Below are 25,769 nucleotides of genomic sequence, written 5' to 3' on the forward strand. Positions count from 1 at the left end.
TCCCCCTTTTCAGATGAACTCCAGTGCCTGCCAATATTACAGTGATAAGTAGCTTTCCCAAATGCCAGTAAAAGTGACTAGACTCCAATTATAATTTCACACTGTTGTAGTTGGTAGTATAGGCATTTGAATTGTAATGTAGACTGCAGAAAACCTCACTGCACCAGCTCATGTTTAAAGAGTATCTTTGTAACCATAAGAACTAGAAAATTAAAAACAAACAACAAATCTTATGTTCTGTACAGATTTGTGGCCTATTGCCAATGACAGTTTCTTAATGTCACGAATGCATGGATGAGTAAGGTAGATTTTCTGTTAATGTTCCTAAAAGTTCAGCAAGGAAACTTTCAGCACTCACTTTTTAAATTTAGCGCTTTTTTGGGGCAGGAGGAGCTAAAAGACAAAATTTTACTTTTATAATTGGCAGAAATTACTTCAAATAATATAAGAAGCCCTAATGCTAAAAAAAAAAAAAAAAAGTTGCTGCCATATTTAATGTGCTACATATTTAATAATTAGTATGTACAAATGTGAAGGAAATTGACTATGCACATATGAAATATTGTTTTAAAAAAAAGACTTCTGCAATAGCATTGGTGACTGAGAAAACTGAGATCTGACTCAGTGGACTATCCCAAAGTTCTTTAGTTGTACAAGTTTTGTGTACTTAACTACAATGTAGTAGAAGAAATATTTCAATGTAAATTGTTCCTTTAACATGGTTCACAATACTTCAGAGAAAAGGAAGAAGGGAGAACAATCATAACGAATCCTTAAATATGGTAGTATTGACCTCTAACAAAGACCAAACTCTATTTAGTAAACATACATTGTCTTTATTACCAATGAAAAAAATCCCTGTTTGAATGTTTATAGTAAATTTTAAGATTTGTTTGCTGTCCCTAAAGATATTTCTTTCAGCAAGATCTGAAAGACACCAATTCACTAATGGCCATACTTGGTTGGTGCATAGCATAGTTGGAGCATAGCATATGCCAGCTACTCCTACCCCGTACCAAGACACACCACCTTCATTCGGGCTTTGGTGCAGGAGCCAGATATATTGGCTTTGTATCATCTGGGACCTCCCCCACACTAGAGAATTTTCTAGATTGCCAGATTTATTTCTTTGTGCTCTCGGGTGGAATAAACCTACTGGAATGCAACTGAGCAAAGAATACATGAACAACATGGAGCAGGAGAACATGTTGAAGTGGCTGGTGGCAACAATAATCCAAGCTGCAGGAGTTAAAATAGCAAGATCCCGGGGAAAACTCTCATTTCTCCTGTTGAAAAATGATTGACAATAAAATAATATACCCGGATTTCCTGCGGAGTGACAGTTGTTCACCAAAAATATTGATTAAATAGCAAGGAAATAATTCAAATAGGTTATATTATTCTCAACTGACTTCCACTTAATTCTGATGCTGTAAGAAATTTACTATTTGCTAGAATTTTGACTGCAATTGTAGCTGTATTTTTGTGTGTAAACTTTGATACTTCTCTAATTAGTGTCCTATTAATGTAGTAGGAGTTCTGTATTAAATTAGAACACATGCTGTCAGCCGACGGTCAGGGCAGTGTGTATGTGCTATACACCCGAGACTTTAACTGCGGAGACCAGGGTACCTTGCAGCAGGCAACCTGGAGGAGGCTGACGGGTGCCCAATAAGTGTACAGGGAGAGCTTTTAACACCTTAGATTTCAGCTGCTAGAATTCGTAATTCCTTCGCAGCGGGCAGCCATGGGGAAAGACTGAAAGATGCCCCAGTGGATTCTGCCACCTGGGTGTGACACAAATCCAAACGCCCAAGCTCTTCCTATACTGTGTGTGTACTATACACCCGAGACTTTAACTGCTGAGACCAGGGTCCCTTGCAGCGGGCAACCTGGAGGAAGCTGACGGGTGCCCAATAAGTGTACAGGGAGAGCTTATTACACTTCAGATTTTAGCTGCTAGACTCTGTAATTCCTTCGCAGCGGGCAGCCTGGGGGAGGCTGAGAAGTGCCCCAACGGATTTGCCACCTGGGAGTGACACAAATCCAAACGCCCAAACTCTCTCTATATCTGTCCCTTAAGACTGGCTGAAGTTCTTTTAAATTGTGCCTGGTTCTGTTACAGCAACTGAAGGAGTCAGGTTAGAGCTTAAATAGTTACAGGTTCATTGAGGAAGCTTATAAATCATATGGTTGCAATGGCTATTGTTCTATTTCTTAACTGCTGGCAAGTATATATATGTGTGTGTGTGTGTGTGTATATATATATATATATATATATCTTTAAAATAAAAAAATGGTTACAAAGAAAAATAAAGATAGGAAATAGAAAATAATGGTACCAAATGACAGCTTAATGTTTAAAGAGCTCTATTCTATGCATGCACTAAAACAAAAGGACACATACGGGTACAATTTTTACCCCCTTCTGCGTCGCTCGGTCCCAGCGTGTCAGGCCAGGATCGGTCCCTCAATTCCTCGGAAAGACGAAAATACGAGGGGGGCATCCCCGTGGAACCTCGGGAGGTCAAAACACCTAACCCGACCAGCAGGTAGAGGGTAGATTGACACTCAAAAGTGAGTGTGCTCCTGTACCCACCTTTATACCCATTGGGTCACGTATTTCTCTTTCTTATCTGTGATGCCAAATGGTGCTGGTCTGTCTTTTGTGAGACCAGTTCTTACAAGGGAGTTGTGAACTTAATTTACACTTGTAAGAGAGAGTTGAAAGGATATCATTGGAAGTACTGGGCATTCTTTTTCTCAGTGGGAAATTCCTTTCCCAGGGACTGTGTGTGTTCGAATCAACATGGGTGCCAGCCGGGCACTTCTTGCAGCCTCGAGCTCAGTTTATTGCCTTAATCGTCACTCAGAGTCAGGGAACACTCGCATATCCTGATCTTGCATCAAAGTAGATCAAAGCTTAATGGCTATGCTGATTTTCTTATTGTTCCTTCTCTGCCCTGTATACAGACATCTCAGAGGGCAAGCAAGATTGGTTGAGATGGGGGGGAGGGGGCTGTCTGGCTACACATGCATGTAACAGATGAAGAGCTAAAGAACTGCTTGTGTTAAATTGTGGACATTTTAAAGAAATTAGCTGCATCAGACACATTGTTTGTGTCCACCAAAATTACACACTCGTATTGACACCCATAATATTTTCAAGAAACAATATACTAATTTTTTTTTCTTCTATTAAATTGTTCTTGGCTTTGGGAATCCTAACCAGAATAGCAAGGGGATAAAGCTTGGGACTTGAGGATAAAGACCGTGTGGACAAAATATGCTATATGCATTTTACTTTGTCAGCCTTGTGTCAGTGGAATAATGTAATCAGATGTGAAAAGCTACATGAAAAAGACCCCACAGAGGTTGGAGCCCCATTGCACTAGTGTTGTACAATACAAAAAGAAAAATCCCTGCCCTGAAAGATATTATCTCAAGATGCTGATGAAAGATAGGAGGTAAAGATAACATAGTGTGGTTGCAAATGAACCTGCTGAAGAGTTGGCACAAATTACATGTATTATGGTTTTTTAAATCAGGTGGTGGAAGGATACAGAACAGGGTATATAGAAGCATAGAGGAAGCATGTTTCAAGTTAACGTTTTATCCTTAAAAGCAAATATGAAATTACCAAAGAGTGGAGGTTTCAGGGTTAGTTTTGTTTTTGGAGTAGTGAGACAAAAGTTTACTTGAAGCATATTTAATTTTATCAAGTAATTTTTTTGTATAGCTGCTTGGCAACCTTGGTATTTTAATCAAGTCTGGTATATTCCAACTATTAACTTGGAGCTTGTTGGTTTTTACATGTATGCACTAAATATTTCTCCTTCTTTAGCTATTAGTGTGAATTTATGAATTTACCTTGATTTTTGTGTAATTATTTTTTTTTTCTTGTCAGGAAATACTGCATTACATGACTGTGCAGAGTCTGGAAGCTTGGACATCATGAAGATGCTTCTTAAATACTGTGCAAAGATGGAAAAAGATGGCTACGGAATGACTCCCCTTCTATCAGCCAGTGTGACAGGTCATACAAATATTGTGGACTTCCTGACCCAGCATGTACAGACTAGTAAGGCAGAACGCATCAATGCTTTGGAGCTTTTAGGAGCAACATTTGTGGACAAAAAAAGAGATCTGCTTGGTGCTCTGAAATATTGGAAAAGAGCTATGGACATGAGGTACAGTGACAGGACTAATATCCTCAGCAAACCTGTGCCACAAACACTAATAATGGCTTATGACTATGCCAAGGAGGTGAATAGTGCAGAAGAGCTAGAAAATCTTATTGCAGACCCTGATGAAATGAGAATGCAAGCACTGTTAATTAGAGAACGTATTCTTGGTCCTTCTCACCCAGATACATCCTATTATATTAGGTACAGAGGTGCCGTCTATGCAGACTCCGGAAACTTTAAACGATGCATCAACCTATGGAAGTATGCTTTGGACATGCAGCAAAGCAACCTAGACCCCCTGAGCCCTATGACAGCCAGCAGCTTACTGTCATTTGCTGAACTCTTTTCTTTCATGCTACAGGATAGGGCAAAAGGCCTGCTAGGCACCACTGTTACATTTGATGATCTTATGGGAATACTGTGCAAAAGTGTCCTTGAAATAGATCGGGCTATCAAACAAACTCAATGTCCACCTGACCAAATACAGCTTAACAAAGCTCTTTCTATCATTTTGCATTTAATTTGCTTGCTGGAAAAAGTTCCTTGCAGTCCGGAACAGGACCACTTTAAAAAGCAGACTATTTACAGGTTTCTTAAACTGCAGCCTAGAGGAAAGAATAACTTCAGCCCGCTTCATCTTGCTGTTGATAAGAATACTACATGTGTGGGTCGATACCCTGTTTGCAAATTCCCTTCCCTACAAGTTACTGCTATACTGGTGGAATGTGGTGCTGATGTAAATGTCAGAGACTCTGATGATAACAGCCCTTTGCACATTGCTGCACTGAACAACCATCCAGACATCATGAATCTTCTTATCAAGTCAGGTTCACACTTTGACACCACAAACTTGCATAAACAAACTGCTAGTGATTTGCTGGATGAGAAGGAAATGGCAAAAAATTTGATCCAGCCCATAAATCATACCACATTGCAGTGTCTTGCTGCTCGTGTTATAGTGAATCACAGCATATGTTATAAAGGGCACATCCCTGAGAAACTAGAAAACTTTGTGTTGCTCCATAGATGATAGTGTGACATTTGCACAGTGCTGTTGAAGCACAAGTTGGTGACATTAATTGTTGCTTTCTCAAGCACTGTTGTGATACACCAGCGTTCATTTAGTTTGACCTATCGTGTTCTCATTGGCTAAAGCATCATTAGCATCAGATCTGCAGGATTGGCTACCCAGTATTTAATATGAATATGCCATATAATATATTTTGTGGATTATTTAGAAATGTAATGCCATATTTAGACTCTTAAAATTGTCTGCCAAAGGCTCGTCTACTCTGTTGGGTTACTTGTTGTGTGATGGGGACTGAGTTGAATATTTTTCACTGGTGTCTTTTTACTATTACTGGTATGTGGATTTTATACAGTTGGTAGGTCATCTTTTTTGTTTTTGCTTGCACATTTCTACTCAAATTCTGTTTTTTCTATGAACTCCATTGCTTAAACAGAACAAGTTGTATGGACTTGTTAACATTTGCAATTACCATAAGTGCTTTATCTTCTCTATGCACTGGCTTAAACATGACTGTTGTGTGTTAGCATATTTCTATGCAGCAATTGGCCAACTTCAGCTCAAACAGCAGTTTTACGGAGCTTTTTCTGAGACTATTTCCTTCACAGCATGACAATTTTTGGAGCTACTTGTCAGTTGTCTAAACTTTTTGGTTTGACTTTTATTCTAGTTGTATATGAGACTGCTTTCTCTTAGTCCTCTGGAAATGTGTGATAAATTTGGGAGAAAAATCTATTCTTGTTCTCTTGGTAACCCAGTTGAAATTTAATCTAAGTCATTCTGATGCATCATGCAGCAAGGGGAAGAGTTCTTATTATGTACAACTGAGACTTTCCCTCTGCACTAATGTCTTGTTTGTGCTGATCGTGTGACTAGTTGTAGAGAGTTGCTCAGATTTTTAACCTCAAACTTAATACACTTGAATAAGAAATAAATTGAATGTATGCAGTAGTCTGAAATTACAAGTCAACTTCCTTACCTACAAAAAGGAACTAAAGCATGTTGGTGGCATGATACTTGTCAGTTCAGGATTAGACATCTAGTATAATTATACTACATTATAGTGAGTGGCTCTCTGCCAACATATCAAAATTCCATAGCAGTGTCCCTTCATTTTAAATATACCCTTTTAGATAATTTGCATGCATTTTCACCTCTCATTGTCAGCCATACTTAAACACAATCTATGTTGTGTACATAGATTCTATTGAAAGTTACCTATTTTTATAATATTTGCACATCAGCTTAGCTATTGCAGCAGAAAGGGCTCTTTCAACTTGATTAGAAATCTATAAGTGAAAATTATAAATGAGTAAGATTCAGGTAATTGATACAATTCAGCACTTTATTGTTGATTCAGAGTAAAACTTATTCTGGCACATTAGCCCTACAAATGTCTTAACATTGTTCTCAAGAGAAAAATGTATTTTGGGTTGAGTAGAGTACAACTTACTGCCAATTCAGTGGTCAAGCACAGTGGATGTCATTTGATTTGGCTTTTCCTTACAGTGATGGTCAATAACCATGCCTAGTGGGTTTTTTTAACTCCAAAATTGGGTGGATTTATTTGTATTTTCATCAGATTATGCGACAGATGATAGCAAAAGGATTTCAAAAGCCAAATTCATGATACTGAGGTGACTTGAACTTAGTGCTTTACGTTTTTTAATTTGATTTTAAAGTATTTTTGTCTTTGATGTTTGTGAATTGCCTTGGTGATGAGCTCATCCCTGACAGTGTGAAAAGGCAGTGCTTTCCTTACATTTTGATTGTTTAGGTATTCTCTCTCTCTCTCCTTTTAGCTTATGAAGTGGAGTGGCTATGTCACCCTCAGATCTTAATGAGATGGATGGTTTTTAAAAAGTTAGCAGAAGCTGTCAGTAGCCCTGTAATTTATACATATTTCAAAGTTTAAAAACAGCATAAACTATATTGAAACAACTTTTTACTTTTTGTCCTATGACACATTTGTATTGTTTGTATGAAAAGCAAAGCTTGAGTTGACTGAATCTCACAAAGATACAGTAGTACATTTCTATTCAATTGGCTGAATTTCTTTAATTTATAATTATTAAAACACGTGCTGCATCAATTGTTGATGGTAAGAACAAATAGTTTCATTGCTTCATTTTTTTATTTTGAACACTCTTCCTCTTTCACTTACTATTCTGCAAGTTGATTTAATTAGTGATCAACACCACAACATAGGAATGAGCCACAATGTGGCTAGAACATCAACGTGGATAATAGAAAAAGGGATTCTAGAATCTGTTCTGCTCTTCATTGCTAATACAGGTTGGACCTCCCTGGTCTGGCACCCTCAGGACCTGAGTGGTCCTGAATGAGGGATTTTGCCAGACCAGGGGAGGTCATTTCTGGCCCCCCTGCCACTGGCCTCCTAGCCCATCTCCACTCCTGGCCTGGCCTCATTGCTGGCTCCCCACCTGCCACCAGCCCCACTGCCTTACCACAGCAGTCCGCAGTCCCACTGCTGAGGCTCCCAGCTCTGCTGTGGCAGACCACTGTCCAAACCCCAGTGCTCCTGGCCTTGCCAGCCCTGCTGTGGAAACAGTAGCCCTAAAAGCTTACAGTCCTGGCGCCAGGGCTCCCAGCCCCACCGTGGAAGACCGCTGCTCAGCTGCCGGGGCTCATGGCTCTGCCAGCCCTACTGTGGCAGCATCAGCCCTGCTGCTGGGGCTGCTGACCTTGCCAGCCCTGCTGGGGAAACCAATTGTTTGGCCACCAGGGCTCCTGGCCCCACTGTGGCAGACCGCTGCCCTACCACTGTGGTAGACTGCTGCCCTACCACCATCAGAGCCCGTTGGCATTCCAGCCACCCTGCCGCTGGCTCAGCCAGACTCCCACAGCAGGATTCCTGGCTGCTGGGCCCCCTGCAGCCAGCCAGACTGAATTTCCAGCTTTTGCAGGGCTTCTGTTTCTGGCCTTCCACTGGTACTCTCTGGTCCTGCTGGACCACGTATGTTGCTGTACCAGAGTCCTGGTTTTGAGAGAGTTCAACCTGTAGTTTTAAATTTCTAACTTTGAATGGGATAATGGGTATTTGGACAATTTTTGCAAGAGTTTTATCTTTGAGAGTTCACAACTATGATTTAAAAATAATAAGAATACTGCACTGTTGTTCCGGTGCTGTTACTCTGGTTCTGAAGTAAAAAACATACTCATGAATTTTCTGGCTACCAAAACCTTAGAGAATATAATTTTCTTTATATAGTGATTTGATGAAGGTTCCCAAGTCTTAGTATGAAAGTTTATTGCACCGTTTGTTTTTTAAAGAAATGCATGCAAATATCATAAAGTATATGGCACTAATCTACCAGTGTAACTTCATCCTGACCTACAGCACCTCTGTTATTATGAATTTTGTTTTTGTAATTAGAGGAGCCCACCTAAGGAACTTTTATGGTCTCCAGGTATTTAAACCTAGGTTTCCAGAGGGTAACGACTGGTGCTTTTAAACACATCTGCCACTTAGCCACCAGTATTCATTTTACCTTTCTTAATTTTTGTTTCACTTTCAAATTAAAGCAGTCAAGATGCCACTGACAGTAATAAGGTGCTGTGGCCTTTCATTGAGTTTATTAGAGGGCTCTAAATTTAGCTTTCCGCCTTCTGAAACAAGGTTCTGATTACATTGTTCTTGGTGGTGTTACTCCTTTTTTGCTAGTATCGGGGTTATCCTAGTGAAACACAGTGATGCGAAAATTCAGTAGTGCTTTTAGCTGAAACTAAAGCATACTAAGGAAGTAAAGGACGTGATAATGAATGATTTTATCTTCTCCTTTCTGTCCTTATTTACTTAATACTCTTCTTTCTGTTATCTTCCTGTTACATATTTCTATAACTGGAATATACGGCTCCACAGGTACCAACCCAGTGACACACGTGTGTCAAGGACATTGCATACCACCTTATGTATTTTTGAGGTGCAACACATTTTATAAAATTTAAACAATCTACAGCATGTTCCTAAGAAAATAGTATACCAATATCCCCCAAAGGCCTGCTTGTTGAGAATGTGATGGTGGATTTTCTTTATACATGTATGTGCGGGTGCACATGTGCCCACACACATGATTTTTTTCTTCAACCCACCAAAGCTTTCATTGGAATACTACAGCCAGGGAGATGAAAACTACAGTGGTATAAAATGAAACTTTCTTCTTTCCCCCCTCAGAATGCTAAAGTGAATTTTGTATTTCTCTCACTGTTGTTGCCGTCCTAATAGCAAGTACTCTCCATATGTTTTTGCTATCTTTGGTGGGTCTGACTACTATAGCGCAAAATGTTTACTGCATAAGTGTGACTGTGTTTTCGCAGATGCTAAAGGTAGACTCTCTGACATGCAAATTCTAATTTTAAATGAATATAGTGTCTGTGAAAGGGGTTGAATTGAGAGCCATCTGTTTATCTGCAGATTAGATACAGCGATACTAATGTAAATTTTCGTTCTGTATTCCAGCACTAAATATCCTACCTGGAGGACCAAAATTTTTGAGGGAGAGGATAATTTTTAGTCTTCATCCTTACACAATCCTTAGTGCCTCAGATAAGATTAGCATTTTACATTTGTTGTGATATAGACATCTATTCGCTAGTTGCTTAAATGAGATTGTCAGATCATTTCCTGTAGATCATCAAAAGGCTGACAGTTACTAAATTCAACCTGGTTTTGAGATCTCAATCCCAATCTCTTTGCCATCCAATCTCATTCCAAACCATTCTGCAACAACTTTGATAGAAGATATAGGTAAATATTTCCTAGCTCCCAAAATGATCCTCTATTGAGAACTGCTTTTAAAACTGGATGGACATACATTATTTCCATTTTTAAAAAATGCTATTTTTTAGAAAGGAATGGTGTGTCATGAGAGACTTTATACAGAAGGATAACATCCTTATTAGGAAAATCATTTGTATCGCTTCAGTTTTCATATCATTTGCAAAGTAATAGTGGCTGTGTATGTGACTATGCTACAAGTTTCATTGAATGAGTTTCAAATGTAAAGAGTAGAATACTGACTGGGTTATGTAATTTTTATAAGTGAATATGAAGACATTGTACAAATGTTGATTGTCTTTAAAGTCAAATGACAGGGCATGGTAATTGGTATTACAAAGTAATTTTGTGTCAGAAGAGTTGATGGCATCATTGTAAATGAGGGGCAGAGATAATCTAATGTAGTTTGAAGAACACTGTTTTATACTGTACAAATCCCGTGGCTTCGGTAAGTGTGAAAATAACTGTTGTATGGACTTTGACTCTTTGCTAATTGCAAAGTGGAAAAGTGATTGTTTACCTGATTTTTAACTCATTTTGTATAAATGTTCCATCATGTCACAGACTTCCTATGCAGGGCTAGCTCAGCGTATTGAAATACTGCAATTTCTTTTTTACATGAAGTAATTAAGCTTTAATAGTAATGTAAAAAAGGAATAACAAACTTTGCTCTTAATCTCTTTAGGCTCCAAATGCAAATTAAATTAAAATTGTTTTGGAGAACCACTAGCTGAGTCAGTATCTATTTTCTTTAAGGGCTACTGTGGATTCCTCTTAAAAAGGGCATTTTCTATCAAAGTAAGGAGGACTAAACTATGAGGGTTACAGCTTTTCCTCCTGTTGCTACTAATGACTGTATCCAAAAGGGAGTTAAACATGACTGCTGTCTCAAATGGTTTGAGTTCTGAACAGGCAGTGGGGAGGAAATTAACTTCAAGCTTCACGAAGACATTGCAGCTGATGGAGAGAAAGTATACAAAATTAAGGTAGTGCTGCTTTAAATGTTATATAGTTCAGTTGCTTATGTTTACAACATAACCAAACCTAATCAGTTATTTTCAGAACAAACTTTAGGGAAAAACTCATGTGACACCAAAAAGTTAGCAAAAAGGTGTGGGCTCTGAAGTCTTTCTCCTGAAACTTAGAGAATGAGAAATGTATGTTCTAGACTGGAGTTCTAGAAGGGGAGGTGGGTAAAGCTATGAGATGATCTCTCATGAAGTGGGCTGCCAAATTGCAAAGCTTTGAACTGTGTTTTTATTGTTTGGGTTTTTTGGGATCTTTGACTATAAGTTACATTTATTTTTGTAGTGCCCCAAAGAGTAGCAAACACTTGTTAGTATTAGAATTTGCTCATTTCAATTTATACGTGACACAGTGAGTCAGAGTAGCAAGCAACAGAAAAGGGATGAGAGAGACCAAGGAGTTTTACAGTGAGAAAATCCAGTTACTCAGATAAGCAGCTGCACGTTTTAATGGGTCAAATATGTTTCAAGTATACGTGACTAACTTTTTGGGGTATCCTAAAAAGAGATGAGTTTTCTTCTGTATGAGGCAGAAGCTCAGTAGAGTGCCCATTGCCGCAGGCATTGATGAGGCAAGTGATGGTTTCTTTTGGGTCAAATCTTTCATCTAACTCTGGAAGAAATAGAGGGAGGAAAAAGTAGGGACTGAGGATGTTAAATACCAGTTATTTTACTAGTCAACTAGTCAATGGAATTTTCATCACTACTCAACTAGTCGATAGACACTTCCACATTCCTCCTTTGAAATCTACAAGAGCTGCTCCAGGGTCTCTTGTACATTTCAAAGGAGGAATGTGGAACTCCACCACAGCCTGGAGCCAACGGGAAGTCCTGCTGACTCTGGGCTCCACGCAGGCGCTTCTGCTTTGAAATGCATAAGAGCCCAGTGGGGGCTCTTGTGCATTTCAAAGCGGAAGTGCCCACATGGAGCCTGGGGTTAGCAGGGGACTCAGAGTTCCCCGCTGACCCCTGGCTCGATGTGGTGCTGCCACATTGAAATGCCATGTGAAGCCGGGGTGAGCTAGGGACTCCCCAGCTGATCCTGGAGTCTGTGCAGTGCTGCCCCTTTGAAACTGTCACGCCATTTCAAAAGGGCAGCATCGCACAGAGCCTGGGATCAGCTCCATGCGGCACTGCTGCTTTGAAGTACTTCCTCTTTCCCCGCCCCCCCCCCCCCCCCCCCCCCAGCTTTGCTGCCTCTATCTGATCATCTTCTTTGCCCTTAGCTCCTATGGGAACATAGGCCATCAACAATTTCTTTCCAAGCCTCTCTGCCTCTGTCTGATAGAGGCAGCAAAATGGGCGGCAGGGGGGAAGCGACTAGTCGACTCAACTATCTGATAAGCATTTGCTTATCGGATAGTCGACTAGTCCTTAACATCCTTAGTAGAGACAAGCAACATTATAGTTCTGCCTAATCTTGCACCCTAAACATAAGCTGGCATACAAACATAGATTTGTTCTTCTGCAGCATGTGAATGGTTGCCATTTCCTACCATTGGTACAGCACAGTCTTTGTTATACTTTCAGCCACAGCTAGTGCACCATCTATCTAACTGAAGTGCAACTTCTTCTGTCCTCTGAGGCGTTCCCAGTATCATTTAATACGCTCCCCAAGGCAAAATAAAACATGGTTTCAAAATGAGCAAAAATTGAAGCAGAAAATAAAATGTTTACATAAATTGTACTCTTAGCTAAGTTGATGGTTAGTCCAGACCAATGGATATGTGAGAACCTAGTAGAAAGAATCTGGCATTGGGCCCTTGCTGCTGCTGGGTCATATTTATGGGTGGAAAGCAGTTCATGAGCAACTTACAGCAGACTTTTAAATGACTGTGCTACTTCATACAAATCACAGTTAGAGTTGGAAAATTAGAACTGAGTCATGCTGTTAGTTCCTTATGCCAAAGTAGCATGATTGGAGGATGTGTCAGACACGCTGAACATAATATATCCTGTGACTTCATTAGGAAAGCCTGCCAGTGTTTAAATTTACTTACTTTATTTCGCATGTATAGTCTCTTGGAAAAAAGCCAGGCACAACTATTAATTGTTTTGTTGTCTTGTTCTTATACTGTGCCCATCATTGTGGTATCTGAGCACTGCCGCGGTAACATTTTTAAAGATCATTTTTCTCCTGCTTTTGACTCCCAAGTTACTATTGTCAACTGTTACTTTCCATGGCATAAATAGAATTGGAAAATTAAATGAAATCTGCAGCCACACAAACTCTCCAGAGCCACACAATGAGGTTTAGCTGCCTGTTTTCCTAACTAAGGTGAAAAAACCATGTATATCAAGTTTGTCTACAATTAGTAGTTGCATACAGGTTACAAATGCCTATTAATCAGGTTGGGGAGAAATAATGAATTCATATTTAACTGTGTGAGCTCATACTGTTGACGCTCAAGTTGATGACAACTTCTGTGGGAGTTAGGTTTAGGGAAGCACTACTTGATTAGATTTGTATGGAGTGATGCCAATAAAATGTCTGATCTACTCAGAAAAGACAACTCTTCCTTGTTTTGACATACTGAAGGTTATGAAATGGGGCTTGGGAGAGGAAACTGTTCAATGGTTGACAAAGGTTAGGATATTGAAGAGTTATAGCTTAAGAAAACCTAGCTGACACCTACCATTCTAAAAACTAATCATACTAGCCAGTGTGAAAAATCCCTGTACCATCACAGGCCATTGGAATCTTTAGTTCAGAATGTTCTCTTCCCACCTGCTCAGGTAGGAGGAGAATATCTGCCCAGGTTTCAGCCCACTTGCAGTGTCCAAGAGCTGCAACTCCTGTTCCCTCTTATTTTTCTGTATATGGAATGAATGACTGACACTATGGAAATTTAAAATTGGTGAGCCCAGTGTCTCCTAACTTAATCCCTTCATCTCTGATCATCCCTCTCTGTTCCCTCCCTTAGCTTCTCTTCTACTTAATTCCCACTCTCCTCATTCTCTCTCCTGTCCCTTTTATCTGTAATGTGTTCCCCACCCCTCCCCCCGCAATTTTTTCTCCCCTGTGTCACTTTTTCCAGAGCTCTGCTTGGAACTGAAATGGAAATTGAGGGCATCAGCAGGATTGGGCTCTTGCTAAATAAGCCTTTTGTGCTCTTATGTCTCACAATTGAACAGGTTTATTTTAATTTAAACAAAATTGTATGGGAAGATAGGTATGTCAGAAGAGACATGGGCTTCAACATGATCCTCATCACCCAGCCTAAGGAATAACTTAGCTACTATTTCTCTGAAGTTATTCTCCAACTACTGATTGCAGAACTTGGCAGCAACTCAACATCACTGGAATTCATATAGGGTTGAATTTGCCCTTAATAAATAGCTGTCCTCTTCATTGCTTTTTACCTTGTACAAAATTCTGGGAGAGGAGGCGAGATCATGTCCTTAATTGAATTATGAATCCATAAACACAGCACTGATGGTAGGTTTCTGCACTGGAATGAAGGTCCTTAGAAGTTCTGCCCTCTGTTTAAATCTGTGGTTGTTCTAACATTGCACAACTTAGGAATTTTGAGAAATGGTCCTAAATGTGTTCATTTTTCAATGTATTTTAAAGGTTCTCTAGTGTTGTGTGTGCAGGAAGTTCCAATTCCCTTATGTTGTGACCTTCTCTAGTTCTTTTGTATTGCAGAAACATAATATTAAGAACGTGCCTTTCATTGGCTTCCTTTAAAGTTGTGCATCTGTCACGTAAAAGTGGGTACCTTGTAAAAACCAACCTTTGCTGTGTATCCTGCTTGACTTTACCTCTTTGCCTTGCTGTTGACAGGGCAAGTGTCATCTGATTCAGAAGTGTTTTCTAACAGGTTCCAGAATAATATGAAAGAATTGGTTTGAACTGGCAAATAGTGTTTATTGGAGATTTTTGTTATCTGAAAATCAATTTGGGGCTGACCCAAACAGTCAGTGGCATAGCGAGGAGGCGGCAGGGGCGAGCAGTTGCCCCCAGGTCACACTAGAGGGGCCCCAATATAGCAGAGGGGGAAGGACTGCGCTAGGACCCTATGCACCTTCCTCTTCTGTAAATTGAAACGGAGTGAAAAGCGAGGGGGGCGGCACATAGGGTGGGGGTTCAGGCTGAGCATGCATAGCATGCAGCTGGTGCGCAGGCCCCATCTGTGACTAAAACCCGCACAACACCCTTCACCTCTTGGGCCACAGCATCTATGTCCTTGCCCGCCCCTCCGAGATACCGCAGCTGCCTTTTGGTCAATCTGGCTGGAAGCGGAATGGCCCGGTGTACTGGAGGGAGCCCCATGTGGAGGCGGGGCAGGCAAGGGGGGGGTCTGGTTGGGGTCACAAATTTCGCTTTTGCCCCATGGCACACAACACCCTCGCTCCACCACCACAAACAGTAGCTTCTTTATCAAAGAGACGAGTGCCCTATTTCTAAAAAAGTGAATGTTTCTTACAAACTGTGACACCAATCTAGACAACTGGACATACTGCTCTAATCATAAAGGGCAAGAAGCAATCCAATGTTCCAATGCCATTTCCCACCACTCCTTCACATGTTTCATCTGAAGAAGTGGGTTGTACCCATGAAAGCTTGTGATATCATCTACATTTTTGTTAGTTTTGCAGCACATTAGAGACTGTTGTTTTTAAGTTTATTCAGTTACAGACTAACCCAGCTACCCCTCTGAAACTTTCCTTCACATGAGTTCTGCTTCTTGCTCCTACATCAGACATGAACAATGTCAGATGGAGTATTACAGTAGTTGAAAATATCCAGTGAGAGAGTCTTCTGTGACAGAGAAAGCGTGTGTTCTTCTTGCAAGTGTCAGGATGCCTTATTTGGCACCAGGGTCATTTTATTTGTGCATAAGCTTCTTCACTAGGAGAATGTTCCTATTGTATCCGCAGCAGGCAACGGTGCAAAACTGCTTCCATTAGCAGAGCTTTGATATATTCACTTATATGTGAATACCTAGGTTGGAAAAGAGCATGGGAAATTCCTAGCGGTAGCATGAATTTCTACGATATAAAGGGAAGATGAAAACAAGAATCTTTTGACCCTAATGTGTTAACATGAGTGTTTAGCCATTAGGAATTTTTCATGAGATGGTGCTAAAAAGTCGTGACTCCTCTCTTCACTAGTATTCAATGACATTGTGGACAGTCACAGTAATAGTGATACTAGTTGTGTCCATATGTGGATTTCTGTGTACAAGCCTTGCAGTACAAATTCTCTGCCTCAGTTTTCAGTTAGTCTTGGCTCTACCTTTCAGCTTAACTAGTATAGGAAAACCAAGGAGCCATTGAATATTAAACTAAATAATGGTCTATGTTCCCTCTAATTTTTTCTGTCTGTGTGAATTTTTTTCATCCATCTGCAGAATAAATATGTTATGTATACTGAGGCATGTGTGAATGTGAACCACCAATAGAAACAGAAAAACCTAGCTGTGGATGCTCTGCTAATCAGCTGGGTGGCATCTGACACTCTCCTGAGCGGCTGCACAAGTACCCTCCTTATAGGGAACACTGGTCATGATTAAAACAGCATTTGTAGGAATTCAGCAGGAACCTCCCTCCAGGCAGGCTCTGTATGGGGTATGTCTAAACTACATATGGGAATGCAGCTTCCCAGCTGTGTACTAGTGGGACTTATGCCAACACTCTAAAAATAGCCATGTAGGTGTTTGGTTTCAAGAGGTTGGGTTGGGCCCTCCAACCCTATCTCTAAAAAGTGTTCCGATCCAGAGCAGACTGTTGCAGCTCTTTTTAGTGCACAAGTCTGAGCCCTGCTATCCTGAGTGTGTGTTTATTTCTGGCTGTAGCTTAGACCTACCTTACATTCAGGCAACAAGGAGAGTTTCCTTTTACTGTTTGTAAAAAATCTGATCCCCTGGAGCACAATAAAAATAGCACTGTCTAAAGTCCATTTTTCCATGCGCTTGGGAGGGAAGTTTGTCCTCTACAGAAGGACCTCAAGGGACACCCTTTGATGCTAGCTTGGCAATCAGATGGCTTGAGTTTTGGGCATTTTCCTGTGTCATCCTACTCTGGGGAAAGTGTCTGATTCTGAAAAGGAGAAAAACAGAAGAGGTTATTTTTTATTTGTGAGCTTTACAAGACTTTCAAAACTAGGACTCTCCAATCTATATTACCTGCCTCATTCCCTACACACACTTAGATTGGCGTTAGCAGCTGACGGTTGATCCAGCCATAAAAGTCTGTACCAAACAATATGTAATACAATTAGAGGTTTATATCTTTAAAAAATATAATTTTTAGTTCTCAGGGGAGGGACCAGCACCTATATCTTGAGTTATATAAATCATCAGGAAAAGGAATTGTTTTTATGTGGGTTATAAACCAGTTGCAGTAATTTAGTGTTTACTTGTCATATGCCTTTAGTCCAGAAGTGTCACAACTGAAAGCCACAAAGGTGACTTAAAAAAAAAAAAGGCCAGCCTATCTAGCTAGAAAGACCAAGGGACGACGAAAAACGATGGTGTCAAAACTCTGTGGCCTGTTACCTCATCTTCTTAACAGTTATTGGCTGCACAGCAAGCCCAGATGTTGAGATAGGCATAGCCTCTTAACATTTTCAGTAACATGACACTTAAAACTGCACATATAGATAATACTATCAATTTAGGTTTGAATAAGGATCTTAACTGGCTAATACACTACAAAGGTAGTTTCCCCTCTCTTGATATCCACATTTCCACATCAACTGCGGTGAATGAGCCACTTTCACCTTGACTAGATGAGCCTCATTTATACAAGTATGCCCTTTCTTTAGTTGCCCTTATATATACATCCCTGTGTCTGTAAACTTCACTCCAGGTCATCTGATTAAATAGGTTTTCACCCACAACATTTTATGCCCTAATAAATCTATTAGTCTTTAAGGTGCCAGAGGACTCCTTGTTGTTTTTGGAGATACAGACTAACAAGACTTTCCCTCTGAGACATCTCGATAATGTTAACACTGTTTTGTCCGGTGGTATTGGGTACTCTTAGTTATGAAGAAAGATGCTTAGGCCTACATGATGGAATGTAATGGAAACAAAAATTAACTTCAGCCTTTGCCAGACTGTTAATGAACTTACACACTGATGGGTTCTAAAGTGCTTTACAAACTGATCTGCAAAACTCCTGCCTCTTGTTTGGCCATCGCTGCTGTATAGGTATTGTTGATGTAAAACACTGCAGCAATTGTACAGTGCACAGTACTGCTTCAGTGACTGTTTCCCTATACATACAGGCTGTGTCTAGACTGGCCAGTTTTTCCGGAAAATCAGCCACTTTTCCGGAAAAACTTGCCAGCTGTTTACACCAGCTGCTTGAATTTCCGCAAAAGCACTGACGATCTCATATAAGATTGTCAGTGTTCTTGTGGAAATACTATGCTGCTCCTGTTCGGGCAAAAGTTCGTTTGTGCAAAACTTTTGCGCAAAAGGGCCAGTGTAGACAGCTCAGATTTGTTTTCCGCAAAAAAGCCCCGATTGCAAAAATGGCAATCAGGGCTTTTTTGCGGAAAAGCACGTCTAGATTGGCACAGACGCTTTTCCGCAAAAAGTGCTTTTGCGGAAAAGCGTCCGTGCCAATCTAGATGCTCTGTTCAGAAAATGCTTTTAACGGAAAACTTTTCCGTTAAAAGCATTTCCGGAAAATCATGCCAGTCTAGACGTAGCCACACAGTAGAACAGTTTCAAGAAGAGACATTTTGAGAGAACTGCCTTACAATATGCAATAGCTGGGTTTAGAGGGGCTGGAACAAGTTGTACAGTCGGGGTGCTGAGAGCTACTGAGCCTCTGTAAACTTTGTATATAAGGGAAACCACTTCAAACCAGGGAGTGCAGCACCACTTCCACCACACGGCCAGGTCAGAGCTCCCTCCTGAGAAGAGACTCAAATTCAAATCTCTTCTCTACATCTTACAAAGGGGGCAATTAAAGCTGGGTCTCTCCCAGGCTGTGTTTTAACTGCTGGGCTAACATTAGAAAGGAGGGAGGGGGCATGGGTGTTCCTTGCAAAAAACAAACAAACCCCAAAACAAAAAAAACTAAACACTTCAATGCTTAACTCCAAGAAAGGGTTCATTGTTGAGAATCCTAAGAAGTGAGAGTTGCCTCCCTCCAGCCCAAACTTAGTGCCTACTCCTTTAAGGGGCAGGAGTTAGATCACCCCATTCTCCGCCTCAGCATTTCTACTGGCTATTGCAAGTGACTCCCAGCTCAGTTTGCTGGCTTTTGTGACTCTCTGTCTCTCCCTCCCTCTGTCTCCGTGCACTATACTCAGGACTATAGATTCCCCTGGATGACAAGATACCTAAAAGTTAGACATTGTAGTACCTAACTCCCTTTGTAAATTTAGCCCTTTATTCCTTTCCCCAAATGGAGTAATTGTACATAAAAGAGGAACTGCTCCTATCTGACCTTGTCTTTACATCATAATGGTCACACTTGAAAAGTGGAAGTGTGGTTTGCTTAGTAAAATAGTTCACTTGCAAAACAACATAACCATTATGGTACTTTCATTTTCCATAGAAAGTGAGATCAGCAATTTTTCTGTTTATCTGCAGTGTCTAAGAAAATTCAACACCTGAAAAATCTGCGTGGCACAGCGTGGAAAGTATAGGTAAAATAGGTGCTACTGTGTTAGGTGGGTATTATGACCCAATCATGACTATTTATGTCAACACTATTGACTATTTTGTGGCCAAAGCATTCAAGAGAGGAGAGGGGAGATTAGAACAATGTGTTTAAACTGTTGACCACTAGCCACTCTTAGTGGTGTCATAAATGGGTGGAGCAGAGGAGACCACCATCACTTTTCATTCCTCCCTGGCTTCTAACAATGGCTTTGACAGAACATTATAGTAGGGAGAAATAATACTTCTATATTGTAGATTGTCCCATATTCCCAAGTGCTGAGGTGCTAACCCATCACTATACATTAATTCAAACCTGTTAAAATGAGATTGCCTGTCTCCTGGAACGGGAATCTCCTACAACTGGAAGGGACCTTGAAAGGTTATTGAGTCCAGTCCCCTGCCCTTTACAGCAGGACCAAGGACCATTCTTGACAGATTTTTGCCCCAAATCCCTAAATGGCCTCCTCAAGGATTGACTTCACAACCCTGGGTTTAGCAAGCCAATGCTCAAACCACTGAGCTATCCCTCCCCCTGAATTCCTGTGGACCCTTTTATAGCTCCTCACTTATTAGGGATGAGCTCTCATCTAGCAGGGTACCTATGCTGCTCTGTGCTTTGCTGTTCCAGAAAGCATTGCTTCATTTGTAATAACATAGGCCTGATCTACACAAAGGACTTGCATCAAGATAGCTATCTCTCTCAGAGGAGTGAAAGACCCACACCCCTGAGAGACAAAGGTACACCAATGTAAGCCCCAGAGTAGACTGCTAAGTCAGCAGAATTCTTCCACCTAACAGAGTCTATACTAGGGTTAGATTGACTTAACCATGTCTGAATTGTTCACACCCCTGAGAAAGGTTTAACTAAGTCAGAATGTGGTTGATGTTTGCTCAGGCTGCTGGAGTCAGAGTTGCTGGACAAGGGGTGTGACTATACACAGTCACTCAGGGTGTGACCTGTATGCTGTTTGGCTCTTTGTGAGTAAGCCAGGTAGAAGCTATGGCAGCAAAGCATTGGGAGGCACTCAAATTTGCAGGGCAGGGATGACATGGCTACTCACTGATCTTGATTGTACCCCAGAATGTCATAGGTGGTTACACTGCAGAAGGTGCAAAACTGGAGAATCAGATGCTTTAAGTGTAAATTATAGTAAAACTAAGCACATCCTCAGAATAGCCTCCTGATCTATCCTGTTTTACAACTTGTTTTACAGGCCACTTAGGGTATGTCTACACTGCAGAGAAGATCGAAGTTGTCGATCTTCCAGGGTTCGAATTAGCCAGTTTGGTGAAGGCATGCTAATTTGAACTGTGGACGGAACTCCAGTCAATACTGGTGGTCCTGCTTCCACAAGAAGTAAGGGAAGTCAAAAGGAAAGTGCTCTCCCTTTGACTTCCTGCAATGTGGACAGCTCCAAAAGTCAAGTTAAGGTACTTCAACTTCAGCTACACAATTAACATAGATGAAGTTGCCCCAAGGTTCGGTTCTAGGACCGGTTTTGTTCAATATCTTTATTAATGACCCGAATGAGGGGATGGATTGCACCCACAGCAAGTTTGCAGATGACATTAAGCTGGGGGGAGAAGTAGATACGCTTGAGGGCAGAGAGAGGGATCAGAGGGACTTAGACAAATTGGAGGATTGGGCCACAAGAAATCTGATGAGGTTCAACAAGGACAAGTGCAGAGTCCTGCACTTGGAATGGAAGAATCCCAAGCATTGTTACAGGCTGGGGACCAACCAGCTAAGTTGTAGTTCTGCAGAAAAGGACCTGGGGGTGACAGTGGATGAGAAGCTGGATATGAGTCAACAGTGTGCCTTTGTAGCCAAGAAGGCTAATGGTCTATTAGGTTGCATGAAGAGGAACATTGCCAGTAGATCCAGATATGTCATTATTGCCCTTTATTCAGTTCTTGTGAGGCCACATCTGGAGTATTGTGTCCAGTTCTGGGCCCCCCACTACAAAAAGGATGTGGACGCATTGGAGAGGATCCACCGGAGGGCAACCAAAATGATTAGGGGGTTGGAGCATATGACACATGAGGAGAAGCTGAGGGAGCTGGGTCTGTTTAGTCTGCAGAAGCGAAGAGTGAGCAGGGATTTGATAGCAGCCTTCAGTTTCCTGAAGGGAGGTTCCAAAGAGGATGGAGAAAGGCTGTTCTCAGTAGTGACAGATGGCAGAACGAGGAGCAATGGTCTCAAGTTGAGATGGGAGAGGTCCAGGTTGGATATTAGGAAAACTATTTCACTAGGAGAGTAGTGAAGCACTGGAATGGATTACCTAGGGAAGTAGTGGAGTCTCCATCCCTAGAGGTGTTTAAGTCTCGGCTTGACAAAGCCCTGGCCGGGTTGATTTAGTTGGGATTGGTCCTGCCTAGAGCAGGGGGCTGGACTTGATGATCTTCTGAGGTTTCTTCCAGCTCTATGGTTCTATGATTCTATGACCTTAGCCCGTGGTATAGACATACCCTTAGAATGTATTCTGCTTTAAGACATGCATTTTTTCTTTTTTGAATGAGTCATGTCTACCAACTGAAAGAGAGGAGAGCTGCTTTCCTGATGTCCTTAAATAATTTACGTTTTACTAGATCTTTAAAATACATTTTGTTGCATATGACAGCAAGTGCAGGACTATAAGGGAGCTTCAGTGATTCTCCCAATTTCTATTCATTGCACCCTCCATGCTGTGTGCTTTCCTACATTTGACTGGGAAGAAGTTAATGGGATTGGTGTGGGGCTAAGGTAGAGAGGAGAGGCAGTGGTTCTGGCTATAATTCCCTTCCCCCTGGGCCTACCAAAAGTGCTCTGCCTCAAATCAGAGGCATTAGGGTTGTGTGGATCAGCAGAGATCAAACCAACAAATTATCTGAAGTTCAGAGCATACTCCCCTTCTGAGCTGACAATACCCACACAGGCATTAAGGGAGGGCGAGAAAGTGCCAGCGTGGCTCTGCACCTGCTCAAACACATCCAGCTCAGCTTGCATGAGAGGAGCCACACAGGTGAGCTGGAGAGAAGTAGTATAGCTGCCATGGGCAGGGCAAGGCAAGCCCTCACAAGAGAGATGATTGCTGTGGAGAGCTGTTTTCTCCTTTCCTTGCAGTGCCTAGTCAGGTCAGCTGGTCCACCCTTTCCAGGCTCTATCTGGTCACCCTGTAGAGTTCTCTCAGCCCCCTGTGTGGGTTTCATTACAGGAAGATAGGACATAGTCCCAGATTTGTCATGTTCTGTCTGTGTCAAGCCACAATACACTAAAATAGGCATAACTCACTCTTAGAATTAGGCATGTATTATGTATAACATTCGGTGCAAAGTAGATTGTTACCAGCTACTAGTGTATAAAATGATTTAATAGTGCAAATGATTTAATCTATTGCTGCGTATAAAAGGCTTGGACAAAATTCCTTTGTAGCTATGCATTGGCAGATGTGAATATTTTTCAAAAGGTATTTGCAGCATCACTGTTGTCAGGCAAATTGGCACCATCTAATTTTGCTTTTCGATGGTCCCAGTAAATTAGGCCAACTTCTGTTGTCATCTATAGTAGTTCAACTTCACTGATCTTGTCTTCTACTTTCTAGTAGTCTGGTAAATGAGGGCCTCATTCTGCAAACCTTCCTCACAAGTATAGTTTTGTTAACATCAAGGAGGCTGGAAATGCTCACCTGAGTGCTACGCAATATAAATGAGGCTTGTTGAATCTGGCCTTGAATTAATGGATGTAGGTACACGTGCATGTTTTAGGGATGTAAAAGGTTAAATGATTAACTGGTTACTTGATCAGAATTAGCCCTACTGGCATGCTTATTAGTTAACCGGTTAACTGGAGGGCCTAGCCAGCAGGAACAACCCCCATGCCCATAGTGCCCAGCCCACAGGACCCTGGCTGTAGTGGGCCAGTGGGACTGGAATTGCCCCCATCCCATGGGGCCAGAGCAGACCCCACTGCCTGCAGCTGAAGTGGGACTGTGGCCAGAGCAGGCCCCTATCTGTGGCTGGTGGTTAACTAGCTTAACTAGTTGACTAATTTAAGCATTTTTAATATCCCTAGCTTGTTTTGTAGCTGCAAATTCCTAGTCAAACTTTAAATTTCACGTATATCTTATGGAACCTTCCAAGTCTGCAGCTGGCTTTTGGGGGGATTCTTGTTTTCTGCACATGGCTGTAAAATTTGGTGTGTGCTTTGTAAGAGGTTGCGGTAAAGTAGTCTGCATGGTAATTTTTGCTTCCATCTTGGCTAGTATAAATTTTTTTGCTGTACTCTGGAGAGGAAGTTATGGATACACATTATAAATTGTATATAAAGTTTAAGCTGCTAGTTGTCTGCTTATTTTGTTAACTTGATTTTAAGGCTTATTTGATGAATCACAAACTGAAAGTATCCTCACCCCAGGGATGTTAAATATCGGTTAACTGAATAGTCAATTAATCTCATGAATTCTTATCAGTTACTTGACTAATCTGTAGTACCTGGGGGTGGGACCAGCAGCCAGTGCACTCCAACCCCACTCCCAAGGAGCCCCCTGCCACTCTGTGCTGCTGCCTCTGCCTCTTCCCAATACTTCCTTGTCTCTGTATCAGAGGCAGCAGCGTGGGATGCCAGGCAGGAGCTGGTCTGCAAGGACCAGCTCTCCTCCAAGACCAGCTGCCTGTCACCCCTTGCTGCTGCCTCTGATACAGAGACAGTAGCACAGGGTGGCAGCATGGAGGTCTGAGCTCCTGGACCTGGCACTAGCCGGAATTGAGCCAAGTTGCCTGCCCGCCTGGCTCCTAATACACTTTAAATGCAGAGCTGCAGCAGGGGTAGGTCCTGGACCCAGCACAAGCAAGGACTGAACTAGGCCGTTGGCCAGCTTGCTAAAAAATGTACTGGCGGGGGGAGGGAAATGCGTGTAGTCTATAGCATTAACCTATAAGCTTTTATATTTTTTCAAATATCTAAAAGGGTGTCACAAGGAGGAAGGAGAAAATTTGTTCCTCTTGGTTTCTGAGGACAGGACAAGGAGTAATGGGCTTAAAGTGCAGCAGGGGAGGTTTAGATTGGACATTAGGAAAAAATTCCTAACTGTCAGGGTGGTCAAATATTGGAATAAATTGCCAAGGGAGGTGGTGGAATCTCCCTCTCTGGAGATATTTAAGAACAGGTTAGATAGACATCTGTCAGGGATGGTGTAGACAGAGCTTGATCCTGCCTTGAGGGCGGGGGGCTGGACTCGATGACCTCTTGAGGTCCCTTCCAGTCCTACTATTCTATGATTACATCCCTACCTCACCCTAGAATTTTCTAACTAATCTGATCCTCTCATTCTTCCCAATACTTCCTTGTCTCTTTAATCTCTCTTTGGCAGCTTCCCAAATCTCACATCCACTTCTACTTTCCTATCACCTTTCTGATCGCATGCTGCTCCCTGTGGCAGCATCAGATCTCTCTGATCTTTTTCTTGACCCTTTAGATCTACTCCAAGCAGGGGCCTTGATGTTAGTGGGTGGATACATGTTATTACATATCAAAAACTAAGGTGTCACACTCTAGTTAGGAAATGGGAAAATTAAGGCTGCCTGTGCAACTTTAATTCAGGCCCTGCATGTGTATATTATGATAAGGTCTTTAATTACATGATCACAAACTGTTTTTTCCACAGGACCCTTTCCTCAGTCAGTGCATAGGAGGAATAGTGCTCACTGAATGGGTAGCTGTTCAATATGCAATATCTTCATTCAGTGTGTGGCCCTGGACTTTTTCTACTCCGAATACTAAATTGTGAGTTGTCTCCTGAAAGGGTCTATGGCAGTCTCACGAGACAATCTGAAGCTCAGACTCGCAAAGGTGGTTCGGCACCTGACTCAGATTGATTTCTATTGGTGTTAGGCTCCTAAATATCTTTAAGGATCTAGCTCTGATCAGTGTTACCTCTAATTTTTCCCACTCCTGAGTGGAATGAATTTTGTTATATGCATCAATATGGAGGTGATGTGGTAAATGCTGCCCCCTCACCTCTCCCACAGTCGAACTCCCTCCCAGAGCCTGCTCCTCCCACATCCAGTCCCCTGCCCTAGCCTGGTGAACGTGAGTGATGGTGGGGGACAGCAAGTGATGGAGGG

General features: G+C 41.6%; 1 protein-coding gene and 1 long non-coding RNA gene across 5 annotated transcripts in view; one reads left to right on the forward strand and one right to left on the reverse strand.

The window, feature by feature from the left end:
- The window catches only part of FEM1C (fem-1 homolog C), a 34,893-nt gene extending 19,992 nt beyond the window's left edge, over positions 1-14,901 (forward strand). For all 4 annotated transcript variants that reach the window (XM_014579226.3, XM_006134479.4, XM_075931982.1 and 1 more), the window contains exon 3: positions 3,908-14,901. In XM_014579226.3, the coding sequence (XP_014434712.1) occupies positions 3,908-5,217 (1,310 nt within the window). In that variant the 3' untranslated portion in view covers positions 5,218-14,901. The remainder of the gene's footprint in view (positions 1-3,907) is intronic.
- The window catches only part of LOC142829880 (uncharacterized), a 154,302-nt gene that overhangs the window by 41,893 nt on the left and 86,640 nt on the right, over positions 1-25,769 (reverse strand). The gene's annotated exons all lie outside the window — the stretch shown is intronic.

Source organism: Pelodiscus sinensis, chromosome 6 (assembly GCF_049634645.1).
Source record: "Pelodiscus sinensis isolate JC-2024 chromosome 6, ASM4963464v1, whole genome shotgun sequence".
Classification (NCBI taxonomy): domain Eukaryota; kingdom Metazoa; phylum Chordata; order Testudines; family Trionychidae; genus Pelodiscus; species Pelodiscus sinensis.